General features: G+C 37.0%; 3 protein-coding genes across 4 annotated transcripts; 1 reads left to right on the top strand and 2 right to left on the bottom strand.

The window, feature by feature from the left end:
- Positions 1–261: 261 nt before the first annotated feature.
- Positions 262–6,024, bottom strand: AUG4 (HAUS augmin-like complex subunit). Its single transcript, XM_059588152.2, has 13 exons — positions 5,811–6,024; positions 5,469–5,516; positions 5,274–5,387; positions 4,304–4,645; positions 4,079–4,178; positions 3,666–3,711; positions 2,388–2,481; positions 2,206–2,277; positions 2,007–2,065; positions 1,538–1,606; positions 1,404–1,455; positions 763–840; positions 262–674 (listed from the first exon to the last, which is right to left on the bottom strand). Exons 1-13 carry the CDS (start codon positions 5,946–5,948, stop codon positions 597–599), a joined length of 1,290 nt encoding a protein of 429 aa, XP_059444135.1. The 5' UTR covers positions 5,949–6,024; the 3' UTR covers positions 262–596.
- Positions 6,025–6,218: 194 nt separating this feature from the next.
- LOC132174926 (RNI-like superfamily protein) lies at positions 6,219–9,991 on the top strand. Of its 2 annotated transcripts, none has more exons than XM_059586679.2 (6): positions 6,219–6,362; positions 6,474–6,598; positions 7,471–7,640; positions 8,280–8,357; positions 9,010–9,154; positions 9,288–9,991. In XM_059586679.2, exons 1-6 carry the CDS (start codon positions 6,257–6,259, stop codon positions 9,699–9,701), a joined length of 1,038 nt encoding a protein of 345 aa, XP_059442662.2. In that variant the 5' UTR covers positions 6,219–6,256; the 3' UTR covers positions 9,702–9,991. The 2 variants fall into 2 exon arrangements, with proteins under 2 accessions (XP_059442662.2, XP_059442661.2); XM_059586678.2 differs by having other exon boundaries at positions 6,471–6,598.
- Positions 9,992–10,447: 456 nt separating this feature from the next.
- Positions 10,448–20,344, bottom strand: LOC132173883 (aconitate hydratase, cytoplasmic). Its single transcript, XM_088514149.1, has 20 exons — positions 20,245–20,344; positions 19,714–19,874; positions 19,536–19,628; positions 18,218–18,403; positions 17,738–17,899; positions 16,947–17,091; positions 16,690–16,832; positions 16,549–16,605; positions 16,380–16,459; positions 16,202–16,277; positions 15,500–15,601; positions 13,748–13,933; positions 13,603–13,670; positions 13,356–13,474; positions 12,830–12,951; positions 12,054–12,152; positions 11,463–11,954; positions 11,124–11,222; positions 10,762–11,004; positions 10,448–10,678 (listed from the first exon to the last, which is right to left on the bottom strand). The coding sequence occupies exons 3-20, from the start codon at positions 19,587–19,589 to the stop codon at positions 10,610–10,612; spliced, it is 2,502 nt and encodes an 833-aa protein (XP_088370275.1). The 5' UTR covers positions 19,590–19,628; positions 19,714–19,874; positions 20,245–20,344; the 3' UTR covers positions 10,448–10,609.
- Positions 20,345–24,489: the final 4,145 nt, after the last annotated feature.

Raw genomic sequence — 24,489 nt, 5'->3', positions numbered from 1 at the left:
AATTATAATTGGTATAATTTGATTAAACGACAATGATTTTTTACATTTAGTTTTCGCATAGCTCACACCTATAGACTATATATGTGATGTTCTATCCTTTCTTTGTTTTCTTATTTTTTCTTCTACAAAAAGGTTGCGGCAATTTCATGTCTTAGTGTTCTCAATGGGGTAGCAAAATTGGCTAGAAACTACCATGCCTCATGAAATGAAGGTCACTAGTTCGAATCTCATTCTCATCTTTTATCTCCTCGTGCGGACATGTCAAAAAAAAAAACATTCCATGTCTTATCATAAATATTTGAAATTCTTGGTACTCATGAGAGAATGTGGATGGATATACATGACCAAATGTGGTGATGATTTACATGGTGATTTCCTATGAGGACGCCCCCAACCCAGCTGCAGATGACCAATCCACCAGGTTCAAAGCACACGTAAAAAGCTAAGATAAACTAAAGAATATCTCCTACGAAGGGAGAAAATATCAAGACTATATGATACACAAAACAACACATTGGATATTGGGGCACAATACCTCAAAGAAGTCAAAGATGATAAAATAACAAGGGCTTGTAAAACCAGATGGAATTAGGGGTTCATGTGGTTTGCTGATCTGGTAAGCGTTTCAGGTCCATTTCAACTTGGTGGATTGTCCATTGCATGTTTTCCAATTTCTGTAAGGAAATGATGATATTAGAAGGGCAAATTTTTCCTACAAATTGAATTGGAGGAAATTTCGCCGATTAAGTCTATTAGAATTACCTTTACGATATCGTGGTACTGCCTCGCAATAGTGTCAAAGTGAGGATCGACCCCTTGATACTCACGAAGACGTGTAACCTGGTAAAAGTATTGAATTAAAAAAAAGAGGAGCAGGAAAGAGAAAGTCAAAAACAAATAAACATAGTGGTAACCATGATAGATCAGAGGCATGCCATCATCAGATGTTGACTAAACAAATCTGCACACATTTCTGTGCACAGATTCGCAATATCAAGAATGTTAAATGGCAAAAACCATCTCACATAGAAGTCGGAAAACTAGCTTAGGTATCGCCTATTTATTATCCAAAACCCCTAGAAGAGAAAAGGGGAGGCAATAGAAAACCAAAAAAGTGTGAGAAAAATCAGTTTAAAATAATGAAAAACTTGACTTATTGGCAAATGGAATTGGAGTAAAACTACAGCGGGGAAAATAAATAAGGTATTCTGCATTATTGCCATTCACACAAAGAATAATATGAAACACTCAGCAAAACTGGCATAGTCCTTTAGGCTGTTACATATTTCATTAAGACCCATGCACAGTAAAATATGAATCCAACTCATGACCGAAATCAAATAGAATAAAAATGAATACTGAGTAATTTACTAGAACACCAAATCTCATATGGGGGAACATACCGCTTTATTATAGGCAATAGAAGCTTCTTCTGTAGCCTCAAGAAGATACTTCCTAAAAGCAAGTAAAAACGATTAACATTTTACCTCAAACCAAAAACTGCACATTCAATCAAGAAAGTACCATCATTTAGTACCTTATTTTATGAAGGGCTGGTATTGACTCCTGGGTATACGTTTCAAGCAGGAGAACATGCTCCAGAACCCTGGGAAATGACAGCGCATATCCCATTCATCACATATAAATCAAAAGCTTTTTACAACAAGACTCAAACTGGCAAGAAACTATAGTTCATATGGAGTAATTGTTGTGCATATGAAGTATCTGCTTATACGCAAGGAGTTATATTACTGGAAAACAAATGAATATCATAAAGTCAATCAGTGGTGAACTCAGTGATGCTTGTGTTGGTAACAAATAGGACAATATGCATGTCATGTTTCACAAGTTAAAACCGACATGCATGTTAGCATACATGTCAGCTAACATCAAAAGAGTCAAATTAAGAAGGTAGTTACAAGGGATCAGAATTACATCATTTTAGTTTCTGAGCAACAATAATGGCAGAAATTAGATATCAAATTACAGAAAATGGTATGACAAACCTCAATTTTGCGCTCATGGTCTCACACCTTTTGCACAGCCATGTTTTTTGCAATTCATCCTATAAATTATTTAGAAACAATAAGTTCAAGCTGCCTTCAAGAGGGATAAGAATGGAGTCATATAAAAACATAATGAAGTAATAGTGTGAGACACAAAGAAAACCTGGCCATCGAAGACAGTAACAAAGTGGATACTTACGTATTTATGTTGATGTTGCAATTTCAAATCTTTAACAAGCTTAATAAGAACTCCAAGTATCTGCTCTAAGACCTAGTTGGGGCGATAAAAAGAATTGACTATCATCACAAACAAATTTTTCTTAATAAAGGGGTAAAGAGAAAAATATTAGTCAATATTATGAAAGTTGCTTATTCACATACATTATAGTATTCAGCAAATTTTCTATCAGCAGAATAGAGGTCCTCCCGCAGAGCTGCTTCTTCCCTTTCAATCTCCTCGATTATCAACTTTACCCTGATAATTTGGAAAGTTACACAAGCACAGTAAACTACAGACTACATAAATATTGAGAATGTTGATTCCAGCAATCGGAAAATGCATAAAATAAGCCAGTCAATGATTCAGGAACAGCATAAAAAGACAAAAATAAAGCAATTTTTCTCCTTCTCCTTGAGCAGTTAAAAAAGTTGTTCTGTAATACACAAACAAAAACTTAATGCCGACTACTTAGTCAGCTAGACAAAAGTTGTTTGCCATTCAGCTGTATCTGGCAAAGATGCTATTTCTTTTCCATAAGACATCAATATTTTCACCCCTTCAAGAATACGACTAGAAGGGAGTTGCAACAATCCAGTTTAGCATATGCAGCCCAATTGAAGCTCAAGAACAGTTTTCATAACACAGAAGGTTGAAGTTAGTAAAAATGTAAATTATCGATTCTTAAAATAAGGCTTTTAAAATAAGAAGATAATGATGGATATCGATCTAGGGAGAAAGATAAACCAATATAGAACAGGGAGGCTTATACATGAGTTTTTTTTTTGTAGTTTGTACACCTTTCTCACAAACAGAAAAAAGGAACCCTCTTCCACCATCTCAAAGGAGTGCACTTGTGTTCCAAATGTGTCCTCAGTCTCAGCTCTTTTTTTCTTTAGTTTGAAGTGCTATATTGTTTCAGGTTCTCTCTGTTGTCCTTCCTCACAGAAAAATCCTCTTACAAAAACCTTTTTTCTTTCTGACAAAAGAAATTAAAAAAAGGTACTCAAACACTATCCTATCCAGCTGCACACCTTCCATCAGCGAACCCCCTTTTCCACAGAAGACAACTAAATAAAATTATATAAAGAGTTGGGGACCACACAATTCTGCAGCCAAACCTTACATATATTTACCCTTCTCCATGGCATGAATGAATTCCAAATTGGGTTGCACTTTTTCGAGAATAGAAACTATAAGTTGGATCCCTAAGCAACAAATTTTTACTAACTATAGAACTAAAATTTCCTCCCATAACCAGTGATTTGATTGTTTGAATCAGACACGTCTAAACAACGGGAACTACATAACAAGGAAAAAAAAAAGCTTATGCAGAAATCAATAACTACTTATCAAATAATATTGCAAATGGTTAGCATACGACATTTCTTTAGGTGGAAGAGATATGCTGTAAAGAATTCTAGTGAGAGTGTAGCTCAAACCTTTCTGGAAGCCGAGCACTTGAAGATTGATGCCCAGATGATGAGTCTGCATCAGAAAAAGGTGGGGTAACAAATTGCAGATAACATCAGACATACAAATGTATTTGTCTTTGTTAGACAGTTCCCCTGCGCCCCCCAACCAAAACCACCCAAAGAAAAAGAAAGAAAAACCAAGATACAAAGCATCAGTCTCAATTGTGCATGGCAGCAGTTCATCCAGCCATTCTATACCTATACAAATGTAATGGAAAATCCTGGATCAACAGTTTGCCACACTGATCAAAGCTGATTTTTTAACAAAAGCCACTTATCCCCAAGAAATACATCACGAATATGCGCGTCATGAGGACATACATGGGCTACTTTGATTTCGTACACAGAGGGAGAGAGAGAGAGAGAGAAATAGAACCTACCAATATCGTCCATTATAAAGGCATCGCCTAACTTATCACACTTATCTTTCAAACGAGCCTCGATCTCACGAGAAAGAGACATCTGGTAGTCTCCCATATCCTACAATTGCGAAGTCAAAGTAAGTTCTCAAAAGGTTTTCAATTAATGCTGAAAATGTTCGGAGCTGAAAAAAGAGAGAGAAATGTCACGACAGTTTGTGTGCATCTTCACGTGCGTTATCATACCACGGAAAATGGCAATTGCTGGAGCTCCGTTTGCCATAAGTAAGCAGGTGTGATTCCAAGAAAGCGATTAGAAACACCGCCAACTCCAGGTTCCACCACATCACCAGCACTAGAACCGATATTTGCCACACTAGCAGTGCTATTTGCAGTTGTATAATTCGTTGAGTTTGAGCTCGAGCTGGTTGTGACACTGGTACTTGTGCTGTCAAGAGAGCTTCGTGACATTATACTCAGTTTTTCAATGTCATCCTCCTGAACTTCACCATCTTTGGAGATAAGAGGAAGCCTCAACTTTTGAGCTGCTTCTGCGACAACCATTCGATGCTCTAAAGTCTTATATACCTGAAATCCATTAGATGTGACAATCCCGTCATTGTAAATTCTAGAATTCTTCGGGCACATCTGAATGTTTTATGTAAACTGAGCTGTCCAGCTGTCTTTTGTACCATATAATTCAGTCATCAACACAAACAAAAGCACAAAACAAAATGATTACACGAAAAACTAAACCCCCCTTCCTCTCTATTGCTACTGCAAACAAAAATGTTCATTCTCCATTTCCCAATAAGGATAATCCATATTACAACGCATAATCCCAACTGATATAGGTACAAGAGCACACGCATCTTGCATCCAAAGTCAAGGTATGAGTACAGGACATATCCTTTAAGTATCTTATATGGCATTCCCCATCCACAACAGAAGAGAATCTCAGTTTGTATCTAAACAACGCAGTCAAAAGCTTCAAACTTTACACACAACATTTGCAACACCATCCCTCTCTCACAAGAGATGAAAATGAAAAACTTGCACACCACCAACAAGAAACAACTCGAAGACCGGTACGCTAAAATAAAAAACGCAAATAAATTTTAGAAACAAATTCGCATCAACTATGCCAAGCTTGTTCTCAATTATAAAATTCAAAAAAAAAAAAAAAAAAGAAGTTCCAAATGAGAGGATTTGAAACCTGAGGGGAGTTGTTCAAGCCAAGCTGCTGCGGGTACAAACCCTGGACGTCGCCACGCACGGAAACCACCTGCTGATACTCCTCCACCATCGCAATGGCCTCGCAATAGATTGCCTACATTCAAAATCACAGTGAAACACACAATTCAAAAGCAAACAAACAATAGAGGAAAGTGAAATCGCGTCAAGGCCTAACCATGGCTTCCAAGTACCGCAGCCTTTCCCTCGACATTTCCTCTCTTGCCTACACATTTTTCAAACTCAAATCTGATCAGAAAAGCACCAAGAAAGAATCTGTTTGGCTGCGTAGAAATGAATTGGCTATTTCGTTCCAAAATTTGCCTATATTTGGCTCGGCAACCAAACAAACGTAGAGAAAATCCATGTTTTACATTCAGTAATTCTATCAATTCCAAAAAAAATAAAAAGGAATTCGGCCGTGTTTGGCTGCTTAGAAATGAATTGCATTCTTCTTCACAAAATTCGTCTAAAGTTTGTCAGCAACCAAACAAACGAGAGAGCGAGAGAGAGAGTGTACGAGTTGAAGGTCGTAGAAGGCGGGTTTGGGGACGAGGGAACCATCGGGGGCGAAGCAGTGGCGCTCCAGCTGATCGATCACCTGCGCCACGTCGGCTGGCAGGGTTTGCCCGCCTTGTAGCACCAGTCCCTTCACCATTGAGATTTAAACGGCGCCGTATTTCTCCGATCTCGAATCAAGCAGGTTGGTGCCAGTTTGGTACTAGTACTACTACTGCCTGGGAAATAATCTATTCAAATTTCTAAAAACCCAGGCCGGCATTGCATCCAATATACTAAAATACCCCCAACCATTACAGGTCATAATTGTCTCATATCAGGATAAAAAGGTAATTGCATATTTTAATTACAGGGCATTTATAAAATAGAAAAACGATCGTAAATCTCTCTCTCTTACTCTCTCTCTCTCTCATTTTTTGGGGATTTGTGAGTGATTTAGGGGTTTTGATGGAAAAAGGCGAAGACTTGAAGGCCGTGAGGAAATCAGTGGAGAAGCTGAATTTGAATTCCGATTCCAAATCTTCGAGAAAAATCACCACCCTGCAATCCTCTAGTACGTTTCTCTCTCTGCGTTTTTTGTTTCAATAAATAATTTGATCATTAGGTTTTTTTTTTTTTTTTTTTTTTTTTGGTAATGTGTTAAAACAGTCGATTCTCGTAGCAGGATTACCTAAGAAGACAAAGCCTCCAACTTTGTTTAGCTTGTGCCTAGGAGTTGTCGGGAAGCATTTGGAGGATATCATTGAAGACTTGGGTGAGATTGCCATCAACTTTCCCGCAGATACTAAGGTTGCTCCTCGAACCATTCTCAATTTGCATTTCTAATTTGGTTTACATATAGGCAATAGATTTCAGTATTCGGCTTTTGGGCCTTCTTCTTTACCGGGTTAGCAAGTGGGGAGCATTTCGATTTTCACGAGAAGAAATCTTTTTTTTTTTGGCGTGTTATGCTTAAATGAGGTGCTCATAGATGCATTTGATACTCGCTTTAGTCTTTAGCAAATATGTATTTCCAAGGTGCTCAATCATATGTGTTTTTCCTTCAGTATAATATGTTGATATACACCATAGGAGATATTTGAAGTGGGCAGCCTAATAATTTTTTACTGGAAACTATTTATATCTTAAATTTCTAGTAGTTTTTTTTTATTCTTCTTAATTTTCTATTTGTTGTAACCTGAGATAGTTTTCTATCGGGAACCACAAAAATTCAGTACCAAATAGTATCCAGAGTATGTTGTGGGGAGAAGAATGAGAAGGATTATAAGATGGCGCTTAAGAATGAACATTGAAATGTGTGAAACCGAATCATATGTTTTCATTGTAACAATTGGATTCGTCAGGTTAAAGCCAAACACTAAACTATGTTCTCATTAAAGTTCAAGTTTGTAAATCGTATGACTTATAATGAGAAAAACTGTGAGTTCCGTAAAAGAAATTCATTGGCTCTGAAAGGGAAAGAGGCTAACTAGATCACATTTGACTCCAAATAGATTAAATTTATAATCCAGAAGTTTTTAAAGATATGCTGTTGTGTGTATGGTCTGCATCTCAAGGTTTTCAATGTTGCATATGTAGAAGCTTAGCATCTAGCTGTAATGCTCCCCACTAGCTGTATGTAGAAGCTTATGATCCTTTTTTTTGATGTCATTGAACAACAGATGGCAATTGCAGCAATTGCCAGGAGAAGAAGGCTGCTCAATGATAATGTCGTCATCTCTTTGGCTGATAGTTCCTGGGAAGTTCTTGACATTTCTGGTTCAGATGTCTCTGATCTTGGCTTAGTGAAAGTGGTGGAAAAGTGCAAATTTCTCCGAGCTGTGGATGTTAGGTACAGAAATTTGAATTTTTCTCAATCTAAATTCATATCTTTCACATTATATGGACCATCAGATATATGCTGTTAATGATGAATGTTCATGGAAATGGGGTGCAAGGGGAATGGGTTTTGTGTATGGTCTTTACACTTTATTCTGTTGGGTGGAATGCTTGAGTCCGATAATTGTTAACTTTGTATTCTTTGCATTAGGCTGGAACATCAGAGATATGACAAATGATGGATATGTGGACAAATGGACCATCAATGAAACATGTTTTATGTATGAAAGCAATATATGAAGTAGATGGATATATTCTCATAAATCTATCTTTATCATTAATATTATGAGTTCAAGATTCTCTTTTTCTTTTTTCAGTTAATAATCTCAAAGATAAGTTATACGATGGACAAATTACTCACAGTGGCTCATTAGTAGAGTTTTGTAGGATTTAAAAATGCTAGGTCACATAAATGTTTTTCTTAGATATTCCTTTATCTTGTTAGACTTCCCCAAGATCAAATTAATGAATTATTAGGTCCTCTTTTTTATTTTAGATTCTTAAGTCATAATGGGCTCAGTGCATATTATGTTATCAAAATTCAATTTGGTTTGGAAGGTTTCAATTATTTGACCCCTTTTTTTCTTTGCAGTCGGTGCGATAAAATTACAATCACTGGTTTTTCTGAACTTGTGGAGAATTGCCATTCATTAGAGACATTAAGATGCGGGTACACCTTGTTCTTAACCTTTTTAAAGTTTAGAATGTTGGGTTTGGGTGATTTTATGTGAAATTGAGTTTTGTTTCAGAGCTTTTGATTATTTGTATTGTTTTAGGATGCACTGAACTTATTTTGTCCTTTGTCTTTTTCTTATCTTCCCAACTGTAAATATTCTGTAATAATTTGTAGATAATTAAATTTCAAGAGGTACCCTTTGGTAGAATTCATGCCTTTTTTGTTTTCGTGTGAGCGCTGAGAGTTGAAAGACATAAGTATTAGCTGAACTAAGTGCATGTTCCCAGGTACTTTCATATTTGAATCTGGTATTAAGATCTTTCCATAACTTATTAAAGGAAAAGCTCTGAGCAGTTTGATATGTGAAGCATACAGATGGAATGTGCTTCGTTAAAACTTAGTTGCACTTAACCAAAAAGAACATAGGCAACTTTGTGGTTGTTTTAGTTCTTTTTGCATGCAAGCACACTCATTCTTTCTAGATTGGTTGAAGCCTCATACAACATATCATTAACTTCATGAAATAAAAATCTTTTGGTACTCAACTTTCATAATCACAAAACTTTCTATCTATAAAACCTTTGCTGTTTATTTCATCCCGCACACTTGAACTGGCCCAGGTTTTGAACTGAAGTTAATGTTGCAGAGGTTCCCCAAGGAGTGACTACACTGTACGCAGATGCTTGGGTATATTTAAACCAAAGTTGATTGACACCAATGGCGATTCATGGGAGGAGCTTGATGCCACAAAAATTGCCAATGGTGCAGGGTCATTGCGGTGGCTTGTGTGGGTATATGACCAACTCCTGGATGATTTTTTCTTTGCCTCCTGTTACCAGTTTTTTTATTCTGAATTTTTTTGCCTTGTTATATAATGCTCGAAAATCTTTTCTTATACCTCTTTCTCTCTCTCTCTCTTTGCAGCCAAAGATTGATAAAGATTCTTTGGAGATTTTGTCCGCTGAATGTCCACGCATTATGGTGAATCCCAAACCATCACCCTTTGGTTTCAGGGGAGAGGGAGTCCCAAGGGAAGCATTGCCAAATATTACATTGGATGATCCTGGTGTCAAGGATATTGATCCAACAACATGGGCAGTGTGTGGGTTTAATCCAAAGACTCTATCTCCATCTCTTTCAAGCCGCCCTGAAATGTCTGTTGCTGAAAAATTTAGACTTGCATTTGTGGAAAGAGACACTCGGTTAGCACCGAAGCGAGCAAAAAACGCAAGGCAACATCAGCGGCGTGCGGAGAGGGAGTGGATGATGACAAGTCCAAGAGCCAAGGCATTAGCTCTGGCCTCACAAGCCAGCAAATCTCTACACGGTCGGAACTAAAGTCCTACCATTTACAACATTCTATCATGTTGTATTACCCTGTAATGTGCTATAGCTTGTGACTGTACAGTAGTATTTGAAATGTGAGCGTTTAGAGATGAGAATGTTTCCTGACAAATTTGTACACCAGACAAACCATATTCATTATTGCCAACCCATAAAGAACACGATTGAATCGGCAAAAGCAATGTCTCCTTGCATAACATGGATTCCAAAAGTTCATGATCTAAATGTGAATAAGTCTGAATTATTTGTTTTTTCAGCCTATTAGCGAACTATCTATCCTGAGATTATGAAAGATGTTCCACCAAAAATATTCTGGTTATTGCATCAACTCATACTATTGAATCTCCGTAATTGAGAATTCTTAAAAATACTTTGTAATTGTTTTATGTCTTCTACTCTTTTAGGAAATTCTCCGTACTTTAGAGATTATATGTTCTTGTAATTCTAAACTTGATTAATTTAAATCTAATCCTAAAAATCCTAAAGATTCCTTTTCTATCTCAATTTATTTTTTTTTATTTTTTTGAGAAAGGATTAATCCATTCCTCTGAAAATTTTCAGACAAATTTAAGATGTTTCTTATGTTCTTCCATTGTTTTAGAAAACACAAGAATATCATCTATGTATACCACACAAAAATCTTTAAGGTCTTTAAAGGCTTTATCCATCCATCTTCTTTGAAAGACTTGGTGGGCAATATTAAGTCCAAAGGGCATCAAATTCCAATAGTGATGTCCTCTAAGAGTACTAAAAGCTATTAAGACTATTAAACTTTTCTGTCAACTGTATTTACCATAATCTTGATTTACAATCAAACTTTCTACATATCTTAGATCATTGGTTTGATTAACAAAAACCGCATTTCGAAGGAGAAAATAACCAAGAGCAGGAGCTTCAATTGCTTACTTTTTGATCAGGTTTCGGATGACGTATGGAAAAATGCCACCATGATCAAAATATGACAACTCCGCCTGCAAAAGCAATTGTATCAACCCCCATTTTCTCATACTATACAAATCAATCATCCAAACAAAGGAAAGTCTGGGGAAAGTACCTTGGTATCGAAGCAGACCGTGCAAGTGAAAGATTTGCCTGTGTCAGTTGTCACAATTACATCTTGGCCAGGCCTCATCTCACTGATTTTGCTGGGAAGGTCTATTGAGTAGCGCTCACGACCCGTCAATCTAAGTGTGTCAGCATAATGACCACCATTGAAACAAAGTGGAATGATCCCCATTCGCACAAGATTGCTGCGATAAGTACTATCAAAGTGCCTCGCTATCACAGCTTTCACTCCCTAGTGCAGAAAATTTACTTCATAAGCAACCAAGTAAGAGAATTGGAGAGAGAGAGATTATGTAGTAATATCCATGCAGCATTTGGAAGATATTGAGGAACATCAAAATTTAAACTCACCAGCAGCGCTGGACCCTTAGCAGCCCAATCTGGAGAGCTGCCACTTCCAAAAAATGCTCCAGCTAAGACAATGGTGTCCTGCCCAGCAGCCTTGTACTTCTGCAAATGGATCAATACTCTTTTCTAAGTGTCAAGAAAGAAGCAACATATTTCTGCATAGGCCCCACATGCAACACTCAAATTGTATCTATCTCCATCTCCATAAAAGCATTACGGAGTGAATTGTATGAGGAAGACAGCAAAAAAGATATCCAAGTGTTATGCACACAAGCAGGTATAAATAAATTGGATATAATAGAGAACAAACAGCTACCAAAAAGTTCATATCACGGAACTCACCATTGCTGCATCAAACACATTAAGCACCTCTCCTGTTGGGAAGTGAATTGTCTTTGGGCCCCTTTCTTCTTCTTCTTCTTCTTTCAAGAGGTTGTTGACAAGATGAATGTTGGCAAAGGTACCCCTTGCCATGACTTCATCATTGCCACGACGACTATCATAGGTATTGAAGTCCATGGGAGCAACCCCACGCTCAAGGAGATACTTTGCAGCAGGGCTATCCTTGTCGATCCTCCCTGCTGCAGCTATCCAATCAGTGTCTAACAAGTCATGAAACTTGATCAAGCAGTAGGCATCTTTTACTCCATGTGGACCAGGTGGGTCCATAGTCATGTCCTTGAAATATGGTGGCTCATGAATGTAGGTTGACATTGGATCCCAAGAGTAAAGAGTGGAAGAAGGGTTTGACAGCTGATTCCACATAGGGTTGCCCTTTGTGATAACCTCATAAGTACTCTTGAACATATCAGGCAACACGCTAGATTGGACAACCTATTATTGAATAAAATTGACATTCATTGGGGTGCAATTATTAGATGAGTTTCACCATAAATAGTTTCTATCACAAAGTATCAACGTAAAGTTATCTACCTCTACGATTTCTTCATTACTGGGCCAGATATCTTTGAAGTATACACTCTTCCCATCTTTCCCTGTTCCAATTGGCTCTTTATCAAAGTCAATGTCAACCTGAAATCATCAAAAGGATGTGACAACTGAGATTACGCAGTTATACCAAACAGGCACAGCTAAGAAATCGTGCACTCGAAGGAACATGTAAAGAAAAAGGGGAGTCATTTTTCTGGTAAGACCAGAGTGGCTATAGTATTGTTTTGCCCCAGGGGGATGCTGGAAGAAGCAGTTTAGGGATTCTGAATTATAAACATACCTTTCTCACTCCCATTGTTTGGAAAATCAGGTTCATAGTATTATAAAATGTCCTAGATTTCTACAAGTTTGAACCAGTAACTAAAACTTAAGTATAGAATACTACAGCACATGTGAACATGGACATCTAAGCAAGGTGGAGTACCATCCAACTCCCACTCTCGAAGTAACACTATAGATGGCATCTGCCAGGATTACATATTACTGCTAGTCCTGAAGGGCCATGCATTATTTGGGCAAACATTTTATGCATAACTCGTAGAATGACTGCATAATATCTTAAAAGGCTTTGTCCTTTAAGTTCAAATCATCAAGTTACGTGTAGCTTCACTTCAAATTCATTAAGATACTGCTGGTCAAGTTTACTTGTTAATCATTTGAGAGATATCTTGATAACATTCAAAGGAGCATCCTTCAGAAAAGGAACCAAAAAGGAAAAAAAAAGAAAAGTCTATGACCACTTAAAAGTTATGCCATACCGTGCCAGCAAGTGCATAGGCAACAACCAAAGGAGGTGAAGCAAGATAGTTAGCTCTTGTTAATGGATGAAAACGGCGACGGAAGTTTCGGATTCCAGAAATAACAGCAGCAGCAATAATGTCTGCAAAGGTAAAATGAAGAGAATTACATAAACGAGAAAAAATAAAGTAGATTGAAAAACCTAAGAAAGTACAAGGACCTGAAACTAAAATGGAGTTGTTAAAACTTTGAAGCAGACATTGATAAAATGCAACCCAAGTTGAGCATATGACTGAACAAAATAAAAGAGCATTCATGTAAAAGCCAGAAAAAGGCCAACAACAACATTGGTTGAAGTTTACGAAAAAAGGCATGATCAATCTTTTGCAGTATATGTAGCACATAAAACAAAAGACTCATCTAAACAGCAAAACGAATTCAGACAAGCCTTATGTTCAAAGACGTTCTGAATTCGCATAAAACAAATATGAAATTTTCATCTACTCTTATTACAAAAAAGTAATGAAAGCATATTCACGGTAATACCATTTTCTGAAATTGCAGAAGCGACTGATTCATCAAGTTCCCCATAATTGCCAATACGTGTTGTGCAGCCATAACCAACAATATGAAAGCCCAGCTCGTTCAAGTATTTTTGCAGACCACTACAAATACACACGAGAAAAAATGTGACTTCATTGTGAAAGATATCAGGCACTCAAAAGACTAAGGGATGAATAAGTTGAGTTGAGTTGTTTAATGATCAGGTAATCAAAAGATAAACTGGCCATACCTCTGGAGCAGATATTTTGTAACAACTCCAGAACCAGGTGCAAGACTTGTTTTAATCCACGGTTTAACCTGTTTCATAAGTAAGTAACAGAAAAATATCCAACCATATAAGAAATAGAAAGTGCATTTCAGAGGCCAAAACTCACCTGCAAACCAAGTTCACAAGCTTTCTTTGCAACAAGACCAGCCCCGAGCATGACACTAGGGTTTGATGTGTTCGTACAACTCGTAATAGCTGAGATGACCACACTACCATGCTTAAGTTCATATGGTTCTCCATGGAATGAAAATTTTGCCACCTTATCCTGTTTTTCCTTTGGTACACCAAAGCCCTGAAAGAAACAGAAAGGTCACGATTACAGGCACAAGAAACAAATTAATTCGAAAAAAACACAATCAATGAGCCTGGCAGCACATGTAGAAGTTAAATATCTATGTAATGCATTCTTGATTCTACAGCCATCACGATGTCATTCAGAACCCAAGCTACACTTCAATCAAATGAGCAAAGTTCAATCATTTATTCATTTCAGGTTTGATGACTAAACAATTAGTACAATTTTCTAAAGTTTGCTCTGATCATCACTTATTAAGATGCCCAATCCTAGGGTAAACATGTTAAATAAAAAAAATTAATTAAAACAAAAAAAGTCAAACTCTCCATCGCAAAAATTACAAAATAGGTAATAGCTATTGAACAATAAAATTGAAATTACAAAACAAGAATGCATGGAGAACCCAATGAAAAACTTTTGGTTCAGCAAACTGCGCCCATTTGCAAGTAGACAATGCATGGAGAACCCAATGAAAAACTTTTGGTTCAGCAAACTGCGCCCATTTGCAAGTAGACATGATCGTGGAGATAGTGTGCCCGGCCCAGCAGAGCATGTCTTTGTTAGAGCGGGTATGAGCTCACATTTCAGTCTTGACTGACCAGGCCAGGGTCAAGATCAGTACCAGTTAGGTTTTTGGCCTGGTCTAAGGCCAGGTGCATATGAGCCAGACCAACCAAAGAACAGTGCAAGCCCACTTACATAAAGCATTTCCAAAGAATAGAAAAAATATAAAAAAGTCCCATGAACTACCAACCATTTAAAAAAGGATAGAGTTTTCCTCCAAATGGGGTTAGATGAACTTTCTCCAACTCAGTCTATAAAAATGACATGTGTTATTTGAATATGTGAGATGCCCATGTTTTTTAATAGTAGAGACAAAGTTGGAATAAATAATATTAAAAACTCATGTGCATCTCACATGTTATTAAAAAAATAGACACGTGTCATTTTTATAGACTGAGTTGAAGGAAGTTCCTCCCACTGGGTTGGAGGAAAACTCTGTCCTTTAAAAAAAACCTCGTGAACTAACATGTGTGACACTTGGATACATCAATCTAAAATTTTGTGACAAAAAGTTACTCCGCCATTTAGTTTAGTTTTTAAGAAAATAAGGATATTATAGGAAGAAAAACAGAACAGTTTTTTCATCCAACATAAACGGCCAACCCTAATAGAGTTGATTATTTGCCACAAACTAGTAATTTGATGTATCTAAGTGTCACGCTTGTCACTTTGTGGAGCTTTCTTGAAATTGGCCGGTAGTTTAGGGTTTTTTTTTTTTTTTTTTAATATATTTTTTCCAAAATAAGTAAAAAAATGTTAAAATGATTCTCCTTCCATTCGAGAATAAAGGAAGTTCACAAAATGGCACGCATCTTAATAAACAAAACAAATGTCCTTAGAAGTTAGATGGGCAGAAAAAGGGAAGCTCAAAGTTGAAAAAAGAGAAAACCTGTGTTCAAATTTAAAATTTTAAAAATAGTCTTCTTAACCTCATATCTAAGACTTCCATCTTGAATTGACTATCTATTAATGAAGACAATTAGACACAGGAGAGAGTACCTCAATCGTGTTATCCAAAATTTGGCGTGAACCCAAAATTCCGAATATAATTGAATGCAAAACAAATCCCACCTCCTGTCCTTCCTTTGGTTCAGCGAAGGTCTGGAAGAAACAGAAAGCTCACAATTTCAGGCACAAGAAACAAATCAATTTAAAAAAAAAAAAAAACACACACACACACACACAATCAATGAGCCTGTAATCACATCTATGTAATGCATTCATGATTCTACTGCCATCATGATGTCATTTAAACGCAAGGTAAATAGAGGAAGTACCTGATTTATTATACTAAAAGAAGATGATGATTAAGAAGGTCCAGCTTCAAAGTTGTGGTTCACCTCTACCTATTAGTTTAAGCACTTTTAAGATAAGTGGTAATTTACTAATTTAACTTGTTATCAAGACAGAGGTCGTGAATTCTGACTCCTGCAATTTACCTCCATTTCAATTAATATATTCCATGTTGTTTGGTCTCACACGAGTGTTAAAATATTAATTAATTAAATTACACTTCTACCTATTAATTAGCTATACAGTTAGATTTAGGATTGGACTTGGCTTAAGATATTAATTGAGACATCTGGGCTGGACCAGGCCCAACCTGGGCCTTTATATTTTTCTTTATCACATGAAAAACCCCAAATCAAATAAGGCCCTGTCTGGCCTCGGCACGTGATCAGGTCCATTTGCAACCCCCACCTCAAATCCACGGTTGTAATCTAGACATGCATGCCAGTGAGCCTTCATCTCTTTCAACGAAACTACTTCAAGAGGCCTGTTAACAAGTAATAAATCATGTATTAAAGAATAAACCACAAAAAAAAAAAAAAAAGGTCAAAGTGGAGGAAAAAGAAGGTGACAATAGATAAAAGCACACCGGTTTATTCCTGAAACGCAGAGTTCAACATCTGCCAAGTCCAACAGCAGAGAAGATGTATATGCTCTTTCTTGTTGAGGCTGGATCACATAAAAAAGTCTTCTTAAGTCTTAACCTCATATGAATTGACCATCTACTAATGAAAACAATTAAAAGCAGGAGACAGTACCTCATTGTAGTCAACAAACATTTTGTTTGCACGTAAATATGCTTCTATCATTGATACCTATTATATAAGAAAAATTATGGTCACACCAAATAATAGAAACTTAAAATTTACAAAAAAGAAAGAAAGAAAAAAAAATCTCACTGTCTCATCACTTCTTCCAGTGAATTTGAGATACTGCAAAGTGACATGATCAACAGGGAAGAAGCCCATGATTGCCTTATATTCAAGAGCCATGTCAGCAATGGTGGCCCTATCAGCTACTGATAATTCACCCATACCCTCACCTGCATGCATATGTGAGTGCTCTTAGAGCTGTATACACAACAGAGAGATGAAGTCCAGTGAATGGAATTTCTAATTTTAACAGATACGAAGTTCAATCATTGAAATTTGCGTACCATAAAACTCAACAAAGCTGTTATAAGCACGATGCTTCCTCAACATTTGGGCCACAGTTAAAGCTAAGTCAGCAGCGGTGACACCATTACGTAGTTTCCCCGACAACTTGAATCCAACAACTTCAGGCAACACCATGCTCATTGGCTGTGGAGTTTGCAAATATAGAGTCCAAGCAGAACAAAGTCAATTATGCACACATCTTTACCAAAGAATGATAGTACGTGTCGATTAAAAGTGGTCATGGCAGTGGGAGAAGGTTATGAATTTCAGCCAGATAAACCTCAAAGAGTAGGGCCTTTTTTGTTTTTAATCGCCATGATCACCAACAAAAATGTCCCCAGAAGGAACACCCAATTTGAGAAATATTTAACTTTTTTCCCTAATCAGCACAAGGCCATACTTGATAACACAGGGACCTAAGAAGCCACATGTTTTTTTTTCCTGAACATGTTCCTGATGAGGCAAACAACAATGTAATGTAAAGTACAATAACATGGCAAAAAGAAACACCTCGATAGCCTACTGCATACATCCATAAAAAGAATAGAAGTATGAGTCAGCATGCAGTTCGCAATTAGTATCCCAGAGATAAAAATTGCAAAGTTGACAATTTTGAACAAGGATATTAGCGTGATAAACTGCTTCTTTAGCATCCACCATTGCATGCATTTCATAGCAAAGCAAGATTACACCACGTCAATGCTTTTCCACACTTTCAAGTAGTTTATTAGATTGAACGATGCATTGAGTCAAGTGAGACGGAATGCCTTCAAAATACATCACACTTTACCTGACCAAGCATTGTTGCCTCAGCTTCTAATCCTCCAACTCTCCAGCCTGCAACTCCCAACCCAGCAATCATAGTTGTGTGGGAATCAGTACCAACCACACTATCAGGGTACAGAATGCCATCAGTGTTAAAAACAACCCTCCCAAGGTATTCCAGATTAACCTATAATCAATCAGAAAGGCACAGGTCCAAATCCATCAATTAACATTTACAAAAGTGACTGGTTTAACAGCAAGCAAGGCCTATCTGAAGAGGCTCAAAGGCAGGTATGGTGGTGCACCACCAAATTTCGCACTCTAAAGAATAGTGTGCACAACAAATTTCACACTCTAACGAATAGGGTGCAGATTAGGTAAAAGTTGCAACCTAGTGCCCACAGCCAATCTAAGAAAAGCACCTCAAAACTCAACAAAGTTGGCACGCAAAAAATAAAAAAAAGAGGATATTTTTTGTGCAAATAAATTATGCCAAATTCCTGACCTGCTGAGCAATTCCAGAACCAGGAGGAACAACAAGCATCTTATGGAAAGCAGAAGATCCCCACTTAAGAAAAGTATATCTCTCCTTATTTCTCAGAAACTCAAGTTCCATTTTATCCTGTACTGCATTTTCAGATCTGTTGACATCAACTTGAACAGAATGATCAAGAACAAGATCTACAGGAACCTGGATGCAAATATATATATTTTATAAGTAATCGAAAAATATCATTAAAAAAGTGTAGTGCGCCCCTAAATACACAGAAAGTATACCAAAAAAAAAAAAACTAACTAACTAGAATTAGCAAAAAATACAAGGAAATCACTATAACTAATCGTCATATGAGACACATAAGAAGTTGTTCACATATACAAAGTTTAGAAGAATAAAGATTTAATCGTATCCAACGACCTCTCCTTGTCCACAAAACTTCTGTCATTCATTTCCCGCCATAAACACCATAAAAGGCATGTACACACCATCTTCTATATTGCAGCACTTCACGGACTGCTAGAGGGAGTAATTCTAAGAGTTCATCTTGTATCCCTCTTGAGTCCTTCTAAGTATGATGTGTCTATTAAAATCACCATTTGATTAAAATCCAATAATGATCTATCACAAGCCCAGTGGTGATTTTAATAGACACATCATTCTTGAAGGAACTCAAGAGAGACACAAGAGGAACTTGTAGCATTACTCCTGCTAGAGGTCCACCAACAAGCATACAAATTGACCATATGTCTAGGCATAACCTAGGACAACCCAGACTGAAAAAAATAAAAAAATAATAAAAAAAATCCAAATGGCATAAGCCACATCACAGTGAAAAAGAAGGTGATCCACAAACTCCCCATTTTCCTTACACATGCAACATTTATCCATCACGTTATTGCATGAAATGAGTCATATTTTGTTAAAGGCATATGAAATGGAATCCCTAAATGAGTCATACAACATGGACAAAGTCCAATGTAAAAACCAACATTCAAAATGGGGACTATAATTATATAAGTCATATCAGGCCAAGGCATTAGTAATCATATTAATTTTTATATATAGTGCAGCATTGGGATCAGGGACAAACAACAATATAATCAAACTTTTGAGAGACTTTCAAATATCATCATGCTCCAAAAATAAAAAATAAGAATTGCCATTGATCAGAACAACTATGTTCATACTGGCGCCTATATGTTACTCCCTGATCGTAGATATACAGACAAAAATAACATAGACGTTTAAAAACCCTAAAAATGAAAGTCACAAGTATTTAATTATGAAATAAAATTTAACTGCGTCGAATGGAAAATTTACAAACCAATGGATTGATCTTGTTAGGATCAGCGCCGAGCTTTTTCATAGCATCCCGCATGCAAGCAAGGTCAACCACAGCAGGTACTCCAGCAAAGTTCTGGTAAAAGCAACACAAGCCTTACAATGTAGACTATATGTATCAAAATTCAAACCAACACAATCACTGAAGTCAAGCTACGAACCTCCAAGAGAACACGAGCAGGCTTGAAGGAAATTTCAACTTGCTTAGGAGATGTATTCTCCCAATCAACAATATTTTCAATATCATCCTTGGTAACTTGGAAGTTGTCACAATTACGTATTGCAGATTCTAAAAATACCCTTATAGAGTATGGCAGCCTGTCTGCAACACACAAAAAGGCAAATATGACATTGTCAAGAAGTTATAAACAAAATACCTTAAAACAATAGTGAATGTGTGATTTTACCAAGATAATTTATTTTACCAGGAACTCACAAAAATAGGAAATCCCCTTTAAAATGTAGTGAATATGATTCATTCAGGAATATAATTTTAACCAGGAAATTATACGAACCTATTTCTTGCCATGAATATACTTGTTGCCAGATAAGACAAATGAAGTGGATGTTGAAAAAACAAAAAATTAAATGATTTTAAATAGAATCTAGAATGCAATTAAAGCTTGGTAAGCTAGCGGATTATGAACAAAATATATATATATATATCAGTAGAATAAATTTAACATACATACCGATTCTTGGATCATTCAAAGCAGGCAAACTATAGAATTTCCCAAACTCGCCACCTCCAGGCTTGGGAAGACTGGTCAATATTCCCTTGAACGCATGTTCAGAAGCTGAATAAATTGAATGGGGAAAAAATAATCAAAAGTTTGTGCGACGATGATTCACTGAACGACTCTACCTAGACATTTCATATTCATCGTAAAAACCCTCAAATCTTTATCCACAATTTACCAGCAACCAACCAGACAAGTTTTTACAGCCCAAACATACTAAAAAAACAAATACCAAAAATCAAGCATAGACACATTGCTTTATTTACCAACTTATATCAAAAGGATTGAAACCACCCCAAATATGTCAAACAGTCATCTTCTATCCCATCTATTAAGTCCCCACAAAAAGTTGTCAAAAACCAAAAAACAATAATAAGTCAAATAACCCTCAAGACTATCATATTCTTCTGTCCTACGTTTTCTCAGCAGCCAAGCATGCCAGACAAGCACAATTTCATGGTACTGTCCAACTTTACGTAAAAAAATTACCATTTCCATTTCCTCCTAACCAAGAATAATTCAAAACAACAACCTTTAACAATTTAAACATTTCCTCACACACACAGAACCAAACATACCACACAAGCACAAGTCCATTACACCACTAAACGTCACGAACAAAAATTACCATTTCCATTTCCTCAACAACCAAATATAATCCAAAACTATTCATAAAAAAAAATATGTATATTTTTTATATATGATGATCAACATATATTATTAAAAACATAAGGTGTCCATCCCTAAGTACACATAAAATATACAAAACGAAACACCTAGGTAGATACAAAGGAGACAAATAAACAGCTGTGCACAGATATAAAGTTTTGAAGAATAAGGACTTAATCTCCTTCAATGTCCTCTCCTAATTCTAATTTTTATTTTTTTATTTTTATTTTTTTTCATTCATGTCCCTCTATAAACACCATATAAAAGGCACGAAAGCACTATCTTCCACATAGCAGCACTTTGCGCACTACCTAAGGTCCACCAACAAATATTCAGATCGACTACACGTCTAGGAATAACCCAAGAAAGACAAAACGACCAAAAAAAGCCACTCCAAATGGCCTAAGACACATCATTGAGAAGAAGATATATAGTCCATGAACTCCTCATTCCTCATTCCTTATAAATTTGGAATTTTATAAAAAAGTTAGGGATATAACGATCATTTTATTATTTTTAATGAATTTTTAAAATTTAGGAGTCTTCTCAAAAGTTGTGGTACTTATCGAAGTTTCCGCTTAAAAATAAAAAATATACTTAAATGACAATGGAAGCTGTCCTCATTCCTCATTCTTCTTAAATTTGGAATTTTATAAAAAAATTAGGAGTATAATGATCATTTTATCATTTTTTATGTTTAAAAACTAATAGAGAGGTATATTGCATCAAATTGAAAGTCTAAGAATTAAATTAAGAATTTTTAAAATTTAGGAATCTTTCTCAAAAGTTGTGGTACTTATCGAAGTTTCCGCTTAAAAAGAAATTCACTTAAATGACGATGGAAGCTGTGATCATTCCAGACCTGGAAGCGCCGGCAGTTCTAGGAAAGTGCCAGAACTACCAGCAAAGGCTTGGAAGGATCCCCAACATTAACCAGACCCATGCTTGCCATGTCGGAGCCCCTCGATGACAATGGAAGCTGAACCGCTGGGTTTCGCACAGCTACCAAAATCGCCGGCGAGAAGAAGAACACACCGCGCCTGACGCCCCCACAGAACGCTGAGTCGAGCCCACCGGCGTGCCGCCAGACAAGGCGGGGCTCCTTCTCTTCGCCGTGGAGCTCTTAACCGAAGCAAATGAGTCGAGGGCACTCATCAAACCCGACCCACGAAAACAGGGTCAAGGACGCACTTCTTCAGAGTCCACTTTAATTTGGGCTTTAACATGGATTGCATGGGCCTTTAAACCCTCCAACCCACCAGAAGGCTGGCGCTGCACCATGGTGGTGGTGGGGGTTCCTCTCCCGACCGAGTAGTCAAAGAAAGCTTACACCTTTATTAGTTCGGCGGTAAAATAACTCCAACCCCGCCCTTCTCGTCCCTCCGGGATCACGATGAGCCCCTTCAGCCACCGACAGCTCGAACGTAAAACCGGCTCACAAAATCCATCTTCACCAACTCGAAGAAGCCCTTCACAACTACCCAAACCGCAGAAGAACACCGTCTACACCTTCACCGGCGAAGCCAACAACTAAGCATTCTGAATAGACCTAAAAGTAACAGCTACAGAATGGAAAGACACGAGAGAGAAATTGTAGGACGCGTGGCACTCGCCGCCACTACGAAGAGGGAGAGTGCCAGGCTAGAAACATCAAAAAATATAATCCAAAGCTAAAACCTTTTAACATTTCCACCATTTTCTCAAAACTCATACAAACATCAAAAAAACAAAATATATATAATCCAAAGCTAAAACCTTTTAACATTTCCACCATTTTCTCAGAACTCATACGAACATCAAAATATATATATATATATATATATATATATATATATATATATATATATATATATATATATATAATCCAAAGCTACAACCTTTAACATTTCCACCATTTCCTTAGAACTCATACATAAATCGCTGTGTGTGTGTACAATCCAGAGAAAAAGAACAATACCGAGGGTAGAGAACTTTCGCTCGAGCCGTTCGAGACCCGGAGTGGCGGTCCGGGACTCTGCGCGGAGGCTGAGCGGTGACCTCCAGTTGATGCCGTGGCTCCACCGCGGCGCCGAGTACGTCAGCGACCGAAGCGCCGACGAAAAGCTCAGAGTCCGCTGCTTCTGGTGCGCGAAATAAACCGAGGCTCGCGAAAACGACGACGCCGTGATCCTAGAAACCGACGGCGGAAACGACGCCATGGAGAGCCTCAAGAGCTTCGACGAGTATCGGAACCGAAACGCTGACGTGGCCATATGCATGTCTTGTCTCTGTGGAGAGTCTATGAACAATGAAGGTACTACACTACTACACATAGCATGGTGAATGGGCTTATGGCGCAGTAGTGGCAGTTCCGTAAATTTGGAGTCGTGCAGGCGGGGTTTATGTCAGCCGTCGGATGGGAGTGGAGAGGGAATCATACGGTGAGAGATTAGAATGGGGCCATGTGAAATCTGTCTGATCTGGTAAGCAAGCAATATTTCCATTTTTAGTATTTGTTGGTTTAAAAAATGAAAATTTGCTTTTGTTTTCCATACCACATTATCCTATATATCATAATTAAATGTAACTATTTATTAACCGATTATTATTACATTAAAAAATATTATTATTTATTTGTTGATGAAGAAAGTACTACTTGAATTGTCAAGTTGTCCCCAAGAGGTAACTCAATCGACTGGGACTACACTTAATGAAGTGGAGGTCATTAGTTCGAATTCCCCTCTCCCCTCTTGTGTGGACATGTCAAAAAAAAAAATGAATTGTCAAGTTCATCTATAAAAAAATTCCTAATAAAACTCGAATTCCACGTGAAACTTGACATTAGGGACACAAATTTGAATTTTTCTCAATCTCCTCTAAATTCATATAGGGGAAAATCTACTTTACCCCATTGAAGTTTTAAGAGGTTTTTAATTTGAATTTCAAAGTTTAAAAATTGACAATGTACCTCCTAATTAGCAAACCTTCCATTACTAATTTCCGTTAAATTTGATGAATTTTTTTTAAAAAAAAGCCTGAGGGTAATTACGTAATTTTATAAATTTTTGTCAAATTTGATGAAAATTAGTAACGAAATGTTTAAAATAAAAATTTTTAAAATATTAGAGGGTACATTAGTAAATTTTAAACTTTAAGGTTCAAATTGAAAAACTTCTTAAACTTAATAGGATGAAGTCAATTTTTGCTATTCATATATCTTTCACACTATATGGATTATGGACCATCATGTATATGATGATGTTAATGATGGATGTGCATGGAAATGGGGAGCTATGGCCTATATACGGGAAATGGGTTTTATCATTTATGTATGGTCTCATCAATCTGTCTTTATCATTAATATATTTGGGAGATGCAATCCCAAGGGAAGATTTCAGAGGCTTTTTTGGAGTTAGATTTGTCTTTTGTCGTCAGCTCTTCCACAAACATCCTATTCCTTGCCCATCATCATCTCTCGCTTCTCCGCTCCCCGTCGTTACCTGCCTCAAACTCCACCACCTGGTCATCACGCGCAGTCGAGCTGACCTC

This window comes from Corylus avellana, chromosome 3, assembly GCF_965113065.1.
Source record: "Corylus avellana chromosome 3, dhCorAvel1.hap1.2, whole genome shotgun sequence".
Classification (NCBI taxonomy): domain Eukaryota; kingdom Viridiplantae; phylum Streptophyta; class Magnoliopsida; order Fagales; family Betulaceae; genus Corylus; species Corylus avellana.
Note: the sequence above shows the minus strand (reverse complement) of the source record. Positions and strands in the feature narration are given on the sequence as shown.

Excerpts from the sequence above, each read along its gene's own strand:
- LOC132173883 (XM_088514149.1), bottom strand. The coding sequence starts at position 19,589 with ATGCGGGATGCTATGAAAAAGCTCGGCGCTGATCCTAACAAGATCAAT. Across the intron at positions 17,092-17,737 it reads AGGCAACAATGCTTGGTCAG|CCAATGAGCATGGTGTTGCC; the intron begins GTAAAGTGTGAT and ends CAAACTCCACAG. Across the intron at positions 16,833-16,946 it reads CAGCTTTGTTGAGTTTTATG|GTGAGGGTATGGGTGAATTA; the intron begins GTACGCAAATTT and ends ATATGCATGCAG.
- AUG4 (XM_059588152.2), bottom strand. The coding sequence starts at position 5,948 with ATGGTGAAGGGACTGGTGCTACAAGGCGGGCAAACCCTGCCAGCCGAC. Across the intron at positions 1,456-1,537 it reads CCAGCCCTTCATAAAATAAG|GAAGTATCTTCTTGAGGCTA; the intron begins GTACTAAATGAT and ends ACTTGCTTTTAG. Across the intron at positions 841-1,403 it reads CTATTGCCTATAATAAAGCG|GTTACACGTCTTCGTGAGTA; the intron begins GTATGTTCCCCC and ends TACTTTTACCAG.
- LOC132174926 (XM_059586678.2), top strand. The coding sequence starts at position 6,257 with ATGGAAAAAGGCGAAGACTTGAAGGCCGTGAGGAAATCAGTGGAGAAG. Across the intron at positions 6,363-6,470 it reads CACCACCCTGCAATCCTCTA|CAGGATTACCTAAGAAGACA; the intron begins GTACGTTTCTCT and ends CGATTCTCGTAG. Across the intron at positions 7,641-8,279 it reads CTCCGAGCTGTGGATGTTAG|TCGGTGCGATAAAATTACAA; the intron begins GTACAGAAATTT and ends TTTTCTTTGCAG.